Genomic DNA, 13512 nt, shown 5'->3' on the forward strand with positions numbered 1-13512 from the left:
GATCAGAAAGAGATTCATTGTTTCATTCAGGAAACAGGAATGTTTTTCCAACTACAGATCACAACCCGAGATCCTTGCCCGGGAAGCAGAATGCTCTGACAAGAGGGTAACGTTCCTTCTTTGTGATTATGGCTCATCATAATTACTTGGAATAAAAATAATAAATTTTAATTCAGCAATGCCTATGGCCGTTGGGCATCTTAACATAAAAGAATGAAAATATAATTAACTAAATCAAAGCAATATGCCTATTTCCATCCCAGCTCATTAGTATTAATTGATTGGGTTAATTCTCTTTTGCTTTTAATGGTACCCCTAAAAACAAATTTTTTTAAAAAGGGAGGGAGGGCAGAAAGGAGGGAAGAAGTAGAGATAGCAAGGAGACAAAAGTTCTGGATCTTTTTCTAATTGAAGTGAAATAATAAATGCAGCTGAAGCTCTTATCACCGTCACAAAAGAACCTGCTATTTTTTTTTTAAGTTCAGGAGTCAGTACATATAGCTTCATAAATAATAACACAAAACTTTGGGGCCACTTCTCAATTACCCCTCAAAATGTCATGATACTCTCTTCTATTATGTAAGTTATATGTATAAGAAAAAAATGTCATTTCTATTTTATAGATGAAAATATAAGTAAGGCATAGAGAGTTCAAGACTCTTGAGGGTGCATAAAGTGCTGGTTTTCCTGTTGTGTGAGCCTAGTCCGCTACATATCAGGATGCTGGTTTCCATGAATGGAAAAATAATACAGAAGATGTAATACCTTCATAAAGTAGTTCCAAATGTAGCTCTTAGGTGATCTACTTTCACTGTTACTTAGCACTAATCTCTTCAAAACATACACACTTCATGTGGAATGTATTCTTTGTAATATAGAAATGGCTGAGAAAGTACTTCCACTATAATACTTCATATTTTTTGGTCAAAATCTTTTGAAGAAATTATTTTTTGCCTTGAAATTTCTCAGGCTTTATCTAAGCCTGCAAATGGTATTAGAAAAAGTAAAGAAAATTTCATTCAACTATTTTTATGACACTGTGAATGTATGTGAAAAAGATAAGCAGTAACAGATATTTGTAGAGTAAGTTGCTGTTGTTGATGATTATGATTATTCATATATTTGAAGACCTCTTTATTATCATTCAAGAACTTTCACATCTATTATAGACCAAGGGAAGACATTAAAAGAGGTATACAGCTATGTTACATGGACCAGATATTTGACAGTTGTAGTTTTCACCAGTGAAGATTTTTGTCAAATGCCTTTTAGAAACAGAAATATAACTTACCAACAGATTTTATATTCCTAACAATTTATCATAATATGCATACTTATAGACAGGTGTGTGAATGTACACATTGTGTGTGTATATACATATATGTGAATATATAAGTGTATATGTATTTATACATACGTGTGTGTGTGTGTGTATGTGTGTGTGTGTGATCAGTGAGAAGAACTAAGGACAGTGAAAGTAAATTAGCTGAGAAAAGTGGTATTTAAGAGAGCAAGAGCTTAAAATATATGCTTCTTAAATTTCACCCAGGCCCGTTTACTTGTCTATTCTTTCTACAAGCTACAAGTCATTTTTGAGCCTTCGTCATGTGTCAGGCACTGTTCTAGACTCCGAAGAGACAACAGTAAATAGATTGATCAAATCTTTTGCCTTTTTTGAGCTTATTCGAATAGAGGAGACAGACTACAAATAGGCAAGTAAATTTATAATATACCATGTGATAATAAGTACTATGAAGAAAAGTAAAGCAATATCAAAAGATGAAGAGTCCTGGGAGTAGCTGTAATTTCAGAAATGATGGCCAGCAAATCTTTCCAGAATAGTTGATATTTTCTCAAAGAACAAATGAAATAGGTGAGCCAGCCATATGAATCTGGAAGAGCATTCCAGACCATAGACATTATGGGCAAAGGTCCAAAAGTCCTGAGGCAGGTATATTCACAGAAGAGCTAGAGCAGAGTGAATGAGGAAGACAAGGTCAACAAAGGGATCAGAGGTTAAATAATGGTAAGGACTTTTGATTTGACTCCCAGTGAGTTGAGATTCCACTGGAGATTTTTAGGAGAGAAGTAATAAAATCTGACTTAAATTTTTAAAGGAAATAGACTATAAACTGTTGGGGGTTTAATTTAGCATATAGCATAAAAGCCAACTATCAGTGACTTTAACACATGAAGCCTTGTTTTTCTATCACAAAAAGCAATTTCAGAAGTGGACAATTGAATGCCTTATCATGACAGCTCCAGAGTCATCAGAGTCCTGGGTTTCTCCTACTCTTCTGCTTTTCCATCCTAATTAACAAATAGCATCATGGTCCAAAATGGTGGCTGAAAGTGTTGCTATCACATTTACACATCAGCGAACGGGAAAGCAGAAGAAAGAAGGGAAAATAGGTAATACTTCCTACCAGATCATCTCTACTTTTGGGAATTTCTCAGATGTTCTGCAGGGTACTTCTTCCGTCTCATGGCAAGCCCTTAGCAACACAGATATGTCTAGCTACAAAGATGTTCAGGAAATAGAGCATTTCAGCTGAGTACGTTGTTGCCACCAACGAAATTAGGGTCTTGCTACTAACAAAAACAAGGAATTGGAAACATAGAAACCAGATAAGAGGCAATTTAAGATTGGCTAGGCCAAAAAAATCTGGTGGTTAAGACTAGGTTGGTACCAATGAAGTGTTGCTACATGGGACAAATGCTGACGATCCAGCTGATGGGGTGGGCATAGGAGGTGAAAGAAAGGAAGAAGTTTGGATGCCTCCATGGTTTTTGGTCTGAGCCACTAGACATACACAATTCCAATAAGTGAGGTGGAGAATTTCCTCAAACTTTGATTCTGTGTGTATATTAATATCTATGTGCTCACAATATGTCTCAGACATAAATGATCTGCCATTCAACTCCTCTCCACCTTCCAACTCTAATCTTATATTCTTGACACCAAGAATATTCTGCCTCACTGCCTGCATCACTTATTTTAGAACCAGGAGTTTTAGTCTTTTATGTTTACTTTCTAATTATTTTTTCTTTGGTAATATTACACATTACTGCCATTTGGTATCATTCATTTTTTTCTTGTACCTTACACAGGGATTCTAGGCCACTCAATAAGCATTCACAAATTATCTGTTGAACAAAATTTGATCAGTGCACTTGCCTTGTTTTCATTCTTTCTAGAAGTTATGACTCATATCGCTATGATAAAAATATCAGAGTTTCACTCTAGGCAGCTCTGGCTTTTGCCAACGACCCCTGTGTCTTATTTGTGCAGAAACTGGAACCTACTACTTAGCCTTACTTCCTACCCACTCTTACTCCCCAAGAGAAAGAGGAGATCCTTCAGATGACTTTCTGTCCCTCTCCACACGAAGCGAGTTTGCCCTTCCAAACCTAACTCACTTATTCTAAATAATATGAGAGTGAAATATTGCCTAAACCAAAAATACCAATGAAAACCACTATTGGAAGGTGACAGGCTTGGGCAAGTATTGGGATTGTTCAGATACTTAAATCTTTAAGAGTGGGAAGTCAAATGAATGTTATACTTATCCTGCCTTTCTTCTACCCTTTTCTCTCCTTCTGATGCCTCTTCTCCATTTTCAGCCTCTGTTCCTGTCAACACTATTCCTGAATGAACATTTACCCAGAAGTAGCAGTACATCCAGAGACTTAGTAATCCAAGACTTTCAGCTGGGAAACTTCTCCCAAATGGTAGTAGCAATATAAGACCAAGAGCTTTGAATGCCTAAAGGGCAGCCCATCCTCCTGCAGAATATGATTCATTTGGGGAGAGCCCTGGCTAACGGCTTGCCAAGAGCATCTTTTCTCTGAAATGAGGCTTTAGATCTGTAATTTTCCTTTGTCATTGCTGGTCCTTAGGTAGTTGGTAACTGTCTCTAGTGGCATTGCCACAGCCAGTAGCTACACACACACACACACACACATACACACACACACACAGAGAGAGAGAGAGAGAGAGAGAGAGAGGGCCAAGAGCCCAAACTGACCGACCATTTTATCCCCTAAAGGGCACTAATTAACTAATTTGACTGAAAACTTCTCCTTGCTATACTAGAGAAAAAAAAAATAGCTTCCAGAATAGAGAATGACAAAACGCCTAAACCCTGATTGAGTCTAAAAGAGACAGGTATTAAAACTACATTAGTTTATCCCCTTTAAAATATTTTATTTTTCCCCTCATGTAGCTATGTTCTTTAATGAGAATAAATGTTTGTGTAAATGTTAAATATATTTATAGCAAAGAACAGTGTTTTAGTGCAGAGATTCATAGATATCCATAACTAATCATATCTCCCAAGTAATTTTCATTTGCCAATGAACAGAGGCATTTTGATAACTATTCCTTATTATCAGCCACTAAAGTAGGCCATGATTTTTATTCTCATTTAACAGATAAGGAAAGAAATGCACAAAGAGGTGATATAACTGACTTCGCCATTTGAAGATGTGGTAGTGGAGCTGAGATTTGAAATCTCAGCCTCTTCCAACTTCCTGAACCCTAGAGCTATATAGCCGGTTTTGCAATAAGAAAGCCTATTTGTATGACTTTCCATGGGACCCAGAAGTCAAAACCACAACAGGGTAAAAGCAGGAAGACATTGCTTTCTTGGCAGGGTATTTCAAAGGCAGCAACGTTAACCAATTTCAGGGCATTTTGCTATGTTGTGGTGGCTGTCCTGGATAAGCGTGACTAAAAAGTGCTGGAATAAAGAAGTATATTCTTTGAGAACACTGTTAACCTTCTTGTTTTTGAAAAATTAAAATAATCAAGCTGTGTGCTTATTATGAGAGTCCAAAGAAAGGCCTTTCACTTTGAACCCTCTGACCACTTCTTCCTTTACATCGTAAAATTTCAGTTTGGTCTGAGGATAAATTGTCAACTAAGTTCTGGAACTTATCCAGAAAGTTTCCCTCCTCCCTCCCCCCTACAAGTGATATGATTACATATCATAATGTCACCAATCTTCTTCAAACTCCACAGACCTTTAACGTGCAGTAAGTTAAGGATGCTTGTGTTCGTGTCCAGCAGAAGCAATTGGCCGTTCTCCACTGTGACGTTGTCGCCATCTTGTGGCAGCCTTTCAGGAAACCAGCTGTGAGTCCTGGACCATCTCCGGCAGAACTGTAAAGGAAAGTTGCCCTGGAAAAGAGAGAGCTGGGTTGGTGGGTTGGCTGGTCTGTTGGTTCGTTGACTGGTTCGTTCATCGTTTTAGGTGGGTTAGTATAAGTACTAAATCAAAATAGAAATTTCTCAAAGGAAGTAAAATTCATTTAAATATTTTAAATGTCTCCATGAAATCGGTTACCTCTCTCTTCTTCATACAACTGACCTAAACATAAAAAAATATGAGAGAGGCAAAATTATACTTGAAGTTCTTCTGTGCCCAGCCCCTGGAATTCTCCAATAACGTGCTGGTAATGTTTTCCTTTTTTTTTTCCCCTCCAGCACAGGCCCCATTCTACCTAACAGATGAGGTTGATTCCATTTATTTTTACAGACATGTATTGAATCTTGGACAAAAAGTCATAAATAGCCTGGAATAGGGAGAATTAAAATGTTCTGCTTGATGGGTGGCATTTTGCTTTATGTAATTGGTATCATTTTTCACCAGCTCTACTGCCAAGAGTCTCTGTTTTATAGGAACATTCCTCTTCCCAAGTGCTCAGATCTATCCTCCCACTCGGCCTTTTTTGATATTATCGTTGCCTTTCCCCCTGTGCCTGGTGCATCAGTGCCGAACAAAGCCCAGGCAGGCATAGGCAGAATGCCGACTGACTTCGGATGACAAGTAAATAGCCTGGAACCTTTGAGTGAGGGGCAGGGAGTCGTACTGACAGAAGGAGCCAGAAAAGGAAGCACTCCCTCTCCACCCTAGCCTTCAGTCCGTCTCTCAGAACTTTTGGCTTTCCTATTAATTTATGGTCACTCTGATGTCATATGTTTTTTAAAATAGAGACATAAAAATTACAGAAAGTAGTATTCAGCTCACGTAAGAGGCTGGGAACATGTCTAAATGCCTTGTGAAATTGAGGAAGTATAATTATGATAAATATAATAAAATCAAAATAGAGAAGGTGATTTCTTCCAGGTAATACATATGACATGTGTAAGCCTCTCTCTCCATTCTTCTTCCCATTCAGATTTCAACCAAATGTGAAGCCCAAGTTCCTATAAAAATGAACTGCCTGGAAGGTCCTCTCGTGACGCGTTAGAGGCAGATGGGAGAAGATCATTAGAAGGGAAGGCATGTTTGTAATATCGACAACTACACCTACACAGAGAATAGTGCTCTACAGTATTTCTGAGAAAGAAAATGGAAAATTGTGTTTCCAGAAGAGCCATTACACTTTCCAGAAGAGGATACAAACCCCAAGGTCAACAGTCCTGAGTTGCAAACCCAGCACAATCACTGAGAAGGCTTTGTGATTTTTTCATTTTATACATCTGCAAAGAAATAAAAGTCTGTGACTCATCACAATTTAAGAGATGGAAAGAAATAAGGCATAGTGATAACAAGTTCCAGTATCACGGAAAAAGAATAGGTTATACAGGAGCCTCACTGTGAACTGCAGAAACCACATTCCCCATGGTGACTATCTGTGGGCTGCAGAAGTAGAGGAGAATTTCACTATAGGGCAAGCTTCAGGTTGGCAAAATAATAAACAGTACTTCTTATAAGGCTACATATATTATACATTCTTGTAACCCTTTAATTTACTCTCGTAGAATACAGAGAGAGGAAAAGGAAGCAAATCAAAGGAAACTGGAATGAAAGGAGGTGGGAAAAACCAGAGATGGCAAAGTACACTGCAGAACAGGGTGAATCGGGTTATCTATATTGTCAGCTCGGAGTCCATGATGAAAGGGCATTGGAAAAATCTCGAATTTCCAGAAGGCCAGAAATGGAAAAGCCTCTAGCAAAATCCTATCCCATCATCTTACAGATGCTATTTTAGGCAGTGTTCCTTAGAGCTTAATAAAATGCAGACTCCTCTAGTGCCATCATATACCTATGAAATCCACAGCTCAAGAAGTGGGACCCAGAGATCTACAATTTTAATGATCTTCTCAGATGACACTTCTGCATCAAAATTTAAGGATAAATTCAGGGCACAAGCTGGAGGGGAAGGAGATATATCTTTTAAAGGAACCAAAAAGTTTTCTCCAAACCAACATCCAAAGCTTAAAGTCTTTGGCCAGGGTCACCCAAAGACTAGCAAGCTAGAAAAGATGATGTGTAGATGAACTATAAGAAATATGAAGAATTCAGCAGCATAACTCTGAGATATTAACCTGGTGGTCAGATCCATAACTCAGTCACAGAGCTACAAAGAAAACCAGGGCTCATGACACACACAGTAAAATGATCTGGAACAACTAGACATTAGTTAGATACTACTAAGTGGGTCAGAGGAAGACTATATCATGGCATTATCCATTAGTTAATTTGAGAACATTTAAAAATTTTTATGATTAGCACAGATATCTGTTATCTAGCTCTCAGGAAGCTTTAGAGACTTTCTTGTTCTGAAGCACCTGCTTATGCCATTTGCTGCCTTCCAGGTGCTGTACTTGGCCTGGCCTGTCAACCTTCAAAAATTGCTATACTTGGTTCCAACCTAGTAGGTGGAAAGGTTGCTATATCCCCCAGGTCTTCTGAAACATTTACATTCCTTTTCGTGTTCTCAAGCTCTATTTAATCATATACCAAATGATGAAGAGTGCTACTGTGTTATCTCCACTTTTCAGTGGAGAAAGCAAAGGCTCAAAGTGTTTAAATGACATGTCAAAGTTCATAGCGATGGAGGCAAACTGGAGTCACAAAAAGGAGGCTCCCACCTGAAGTTTTTCCCTCACTGTGGCCTCTCCTGGGATGCTCTTTCCCAAAAGATCTGCACAACTCACTCCCTTACTTAATTGATGTCTCTGCTCAGGTATCACCTCCTTACCTGCATCATTATTTTTAAAAGACACCCCCAATCATTCCTTCTCCCTTAATAATGCTTCATTCTAGTATTAAATCATACAATTTCTTACATATTTGGTTATCACTTATTAAAGTTACTCAAATGAAGCAGGGACTTGGTTTTGGTCATTGTTATATCCCCACCCCCCTAAATGTGTCTAGCCCATAGTAGTTGCTTAATGAATGTTTTTGAATAATTTATTAAATTAATCTTATACCTGCTGGTGCCATACATACTTTCACAGACATCACACACAAACATACACACACCTCTTCCTAATACAATAGGTGAACATACAGGTGCTAAGACTAAAAATGCCGTATCCCCTAGGTCTTCTGAAACATTTACATTCCTTTTCGTGTTCTCAAGCTCTATTTAAATATATACCAAATGATGAAGAGTGCTACTTAACTGGAACCTGAGACTCAGGTCTGAACTCATAAAATCTTCCACCAGTGCTTTCTTTCACCTTAAGTTTCTCTAGTCAATGTGACCAATTTCAAATAAATACAGATGTTTAAGCATTCAGTTTCAAGAAACCTAAGCTTCTTTGTGCCCTGAATTCCCCTTACCATAACAAAGATATCTTGAAATGTATAAATGTTTATTGATGTACTCATGCTTTTACACAAAATAATGACTAAATACTAAAAAAATCTAAAAATTAATGCAGCCTCCGCTGCTTAACAGCTACCTGGGGAAGTGGAAGGGCAGTATATCTCTATGATTGCAAGTTGTCAGTGTAATCCATGATTACAGGCATATTGCCATAAGAATTTTAGCTCTCCTACATTTTCACAGTTAACAGAGCTAGTGGTATCATTCCCTCCCAGGGAAATGTTCCATGAAACAGTGAGGATGGCTCCCCTTCCAACATCTTCATCCTTCGATCCGTGTCACTTTGATCCAATTAAGAAAAAAATTCCTACAGCATTGATTAAAGATTTTGTCAATAAATTTGAGAATGTCTCTGTTGATACCAACATATTTTTGGTGAAGGCCATGTTCTGTGTCAATGACCCAGCTTACTTCCACCTAATATAAGCTCTTTCCTATATAGTTCCCAAGATGCTCAGTCTTTAGCTTTAGTGTTCTTCCTTGAGATAAACACATCACTCATTCTTATTCTGCAGATGAAGAAAATCATTTCCTAATAGGGATATAGAGGCAGGCATGAAATATAGACATAAGAATTTCCCAGAATATGACCTCATCTTTGCATATAGCCCCAAATAAACCCAAAAAAAGGCAAGAAAAAAACTTTCCTGCCTCAGCTAGGAAGCTTATGCAATTTGTTTTCTTCTTCAGCATGTCAGCACTTCACTGAACTTCGGGGAATGTGCAGTGTCTGCAAATCTTACATGTCACCTTAAATGTACTTACGACACCACCAGAGTTATCTTGAAAGAAGTCATTGATCAGCAAGTTGGAACACCCGGCAAAGCAAAGACCTATTAGAGAGCGTATGCATTGAGCTGGGGTGGCAGAGGAGGTGGGGTATGGGAATCTCTCTAATCACAGTGTCTTCTAGATGACAAGGACAAGAAAGAACTGTTCTGACACCTTACCGGAATGTCTTCTTCCTCAGCATCCAAATCCTGGAAATAGGAAAAGACAAGTCCCTGTAACCATGTTCTCTACTCCATATCCTTCTCTATTTTCTCCAAAGCATTCATCTCTACTTAATACAAGTATACTGGTTTATAATCAGTCAACCCCTGATAGAATATAAGCTTCACAAGGATGTCTTGATTTTCTGCTGTATCCCTAGTACCTACAACAATGCCAGGCATCTATCTGCTACCCCAAAACTATGTTTGAATGAATAAATGGTCAATTCTTATTTGGACTTATAACCATAATGCCATAATTTAAAATCCTCTAATAACTGAAATAATGTGATATGAAGCTATAGTTTAATTTTATTCTTTTCTTCTTTACATTCACATGTTTTAATTTTTACAAAACCAATTTTATTTACTGTGACATTTTTCACTACATTATAGAGAGAACATCCTCTTTCTTTCTGACATAAATATCATTCATATACCCTTCTTTATTGGTGGGTGTTATATTTGCATGTTACTTCTCAACTAACTTACAATTTATGTTGGGAAAGTTTACACTTTTTTCTTGTTTTTATTCCTTGCTTTTTCCTACCAAATAGCTAATTGATTATCTTCATACCATTTATTGAACAACATTTATTCTCCCAATTAATCCTCTTGGCTATTTTAATAGTTGAATTATAATGTTGGATGATATTAAACCTATTGGCCAATTAAAATCTGAAACCCTTTGTGTATGAGCTAATATAAAGGCATTTCTCCCAAATAAATGTGACCTCATCCTTGTTCTTAAGGTACTTATATTGTCATTTAGAAAAAAATACAAATAGCCAGATAATTAAAGTGTGATTGATTTAAAAATTAAAGGCATAACCAAGATGCTACAGGAGTTCAGAGAACTGGATGGCTGGCCATGGTGGAGATGTCCTTACAGGGAAAATCAAGTGCATTAAACATCGTTTTCTAATTTTAATCTGGACACAACAGATAATGTAACACAGGCTGAGATTATTTCAGCTGATTATAAAACAAAAGATACTCAGTGTAGAAAAGTCAACTATCTACAAATCCAGGATTATGAATAGAGCCCCTAAACTATAATCTAATAACTCTTTAGGGAACAAAAAGGAAATTGAATTAGTTTGGCATAATTTATTCTTACTGACCTCATGTGAGCTCTAACTGATCACTTTCTTTTCTTGGTGCTTATAAACCGCTCATGATTACATGATAACATGAGAAAGTCCTTCCACACTGCACTGTCTAGCACGTGGAATACTCAGAGAAATGTCAACAGTGCCTTTTGTCAGAGATTCCTGCCCAGTTCAAACTGACCATTTCTCATCTTTAGAACACAGGAAATTCATTGGCTTATCTCTAGGCTCTATACACTTCCTATCCTCTGCTATTTCTCAAAGATCATTGACACCACCTCAGTGCTTCACATGTCTAAGTTCTTAGCACTCTTAAGCTTCAGAGGATTATCAAAGTCTGCAGATAGGACAAATTTACAGTCTTCCTTTATCCTTTCCTCTATTTGAATCTTCAAATCTCCTTTAATAGCATATCTGCTGAATTTTAAGTCTGAAGAACTTTCCACTTGTGGGAGAAAAAAAATGATAATGATAGCTACTAATTTTTGAATGTCTCTAATGTCCCAAGCATAATGCTATACATTTTACTTACAGTGTCACTAATCCTTATGTGAACCCTGAATATCTGAGATGGGTCTCAGTTAATTTAGAAAGTTTATTTTGCCAAGGTTGAGGATGCATGTCTGTGACATAGCCTCAGCAGGTCCTGATGACACATGCTCAAGGTAGTTGGGACACAGCTTGGTTTTATACATTTTAGGAAGACATGAGACATCAATCAATATATGTAAGATGTACCTTGGTTCCATCCGGGACAACTTGAAGCAGGGAGGGAGTTTCCAGGTCACAGGTAAATGAGAGACAAATGATTGCAATTTTTAAAGTTTCCAATTAGCTTTTTCGAAGCAGACAATCAGACAAGCATCTATCTCTGTGAGCAGAGGGATAACTTCGACTAGAACGGGAGGCAGGTTTGCCCTACGCAGTTCCCAGCTTGACTTTTCCCGTTAGCTTAGAGATTTGGGAGACCCCAAGGTTTATTTTCCTTTCATACTTACAACTAAAAAATGTAGATACTACTCTTTCCACTTAAAGTTTAATTAATAATAATAGCCAACATCTACTGAGCGCACTTAACAGGTATCATCTCAATCACAGACTCTTTTCAGACTGCTCTCCAGGAACTACACAGTAGATGCATCCCTACCTTCAACAAATGTTTATTGAGCACCCACTATACACCCAGTGCAAAACAAATTCCTGACCTCATGGAGCTTATATTTTAGGGAGATAACAGGCAAATATGTAAAACTAATAGTGTGCTCTGAAGAAGAAAAGAAACAGGGTGAAATGGATCAGAAGTGCCAGGGTGGGAAGAGCTATTTGATATGGAGTGATCAGGGACTGCCCTGCTTGGATTGGATTGCGATTGGAGTGGAGAAGTAGGGTATGAGCCAGAGGCTATCGAGGGAGGACCTGGAAGAAGGAGTGTGCTTGGAGCACTGCAGATGCAGCAAGAAGGACAGATGGGCGGCTGGCCCTGAAAGAAGGAATGCTATCCAGCCAGACAGCCTTTCTACTGATGCAGCAAGAAACTGCACAAAGACCTGGGAAGACACCAAGTTCTTCATATGTCATAGAAAAAAGAATCAAGTAAAACACTCAGTATATATAACTCAGTAAAACATATAACAAGGTAAGCAAACTACAGTTCACAACCTACTATTTTGATATTGGCACATAGCCCACCCTTTTTTGATATTGGCACAAGGCACATGACAATTCATTTACATATTGTTTATGGATGTTTTCAGTTTGCGATGGAGGCAACATGGCCCACAAAGCCTAAAATATTTACTATCTGGCTTTTTATAGAAAAAGCTTGGGGACCCCGGGTATATTCCATTTCATACTATCAGCATAGTACATCTGTAGTACATCAGTATTAAAACGTGCAAAATGGAACTTTCTATAATTGAAAATGAGTAATTATAATACCTGACAGTTCATAGACTGCAAGCAAAAGCATCTTAGTGAAGGATATACATTAAAGTACTGGAAGCTAATTCAATTCTTCCCATTGTTCAGTATACAATAAGCCACACTCACATGCATGCACATGAACACATACACGTACACACATACACACACACACACACACAGAGCCAAATCAGAAGATTGACAGATACATGCTAGCCTTTTTCACAGAGCTGACACACTGCCATTTAACCAGCGAGCATTGAGCACGTGTTTGTGTTCCCAGTCACCAGTAAGAGACAAGGTTAACATTTTAAGTGATGGACTACAACATGTTATTTCCCCATGCAATGGACCCGTGACTGCACCATCTTCGAAAACACTTAATTTCAGTGATTGAATACACAGGAGCGTACTTTCCCTGTTATGAACGTTTGACAGCTCCTAGGTTTTATATACTAGGAAACCCTTTTTTTTCTTCCTTTGCTTTTTTTCCTGTCTTTATACCTGAAGGGAAGCAAAATGAATATGGGTAGCAAAGGAAAAAGGAAAAAGCCCAGAAAATGAAAACCAGCTTATAAGCTTCAGTGTATTTTAAAATAAAAGTATTCACTGCCATCTGCTCTAATTACTTCTAATGTTTGGGCTACCATCTTCATACAATAGAAATAATGATCTCCTCAAGGGCAAAAAAAAAAAATTATTTTGTAGGGAAACAAACAAAAGTTGATTACATTTAGCTCCCAGACTAAAGAAGCATCAAGCTAGTTTGCAGTAAACAATCAATTAGGAGAATGGGTAGGTCTCCGATTAGCACTAACAAATTAGGTCCCCTTGGTGGTTCCCCACCTTTTCTTCTTTTC

General features: G+C 37.8%; 1 protein-coding gene across 4 annotated transcripts in view; it reads right to left on the reverse strand.

Moving 5' to 3' along the window:
• Positions 1-13512, reverse strand: part of PKHD1 (PKHD1 ciliary IPT domain containing fibrocystin/polyductin) — a 496842-nt gene that overhangs the window by 351168 nt on the left and 132162 nt on the right. For all 4 annotated transcript variants that reach the window (XM_032299663.1, XM_032299664.1, XM_032299662.1 and 1 more), the window contains one exon: positions 5026-5182. In XM_032299663.1, the coding sequence (XP_032155554.1) occupies positions 5026-5182 (157 nt within the window). The remainder of the gene's footprint in view (positions 1-5025; positions 5183-13512) is intronic.

This window comes from Sapajus apella, unplaced genomic scaffold (genome assembly GCF_009761245.1).
Source record: "Sapajus apella isolate SASKATOON/1434 unplaced genomic scaffold, GSC_monkey_1.0 scaffold41, whole genome shotgun sequence".
NCBI classification, from domain to species: domain Eukaryota; kingdom Metazoa; phylum Chordata; class Mammalia; order Primates; family Cebidae; genus Sapajus; species Sapajus apella.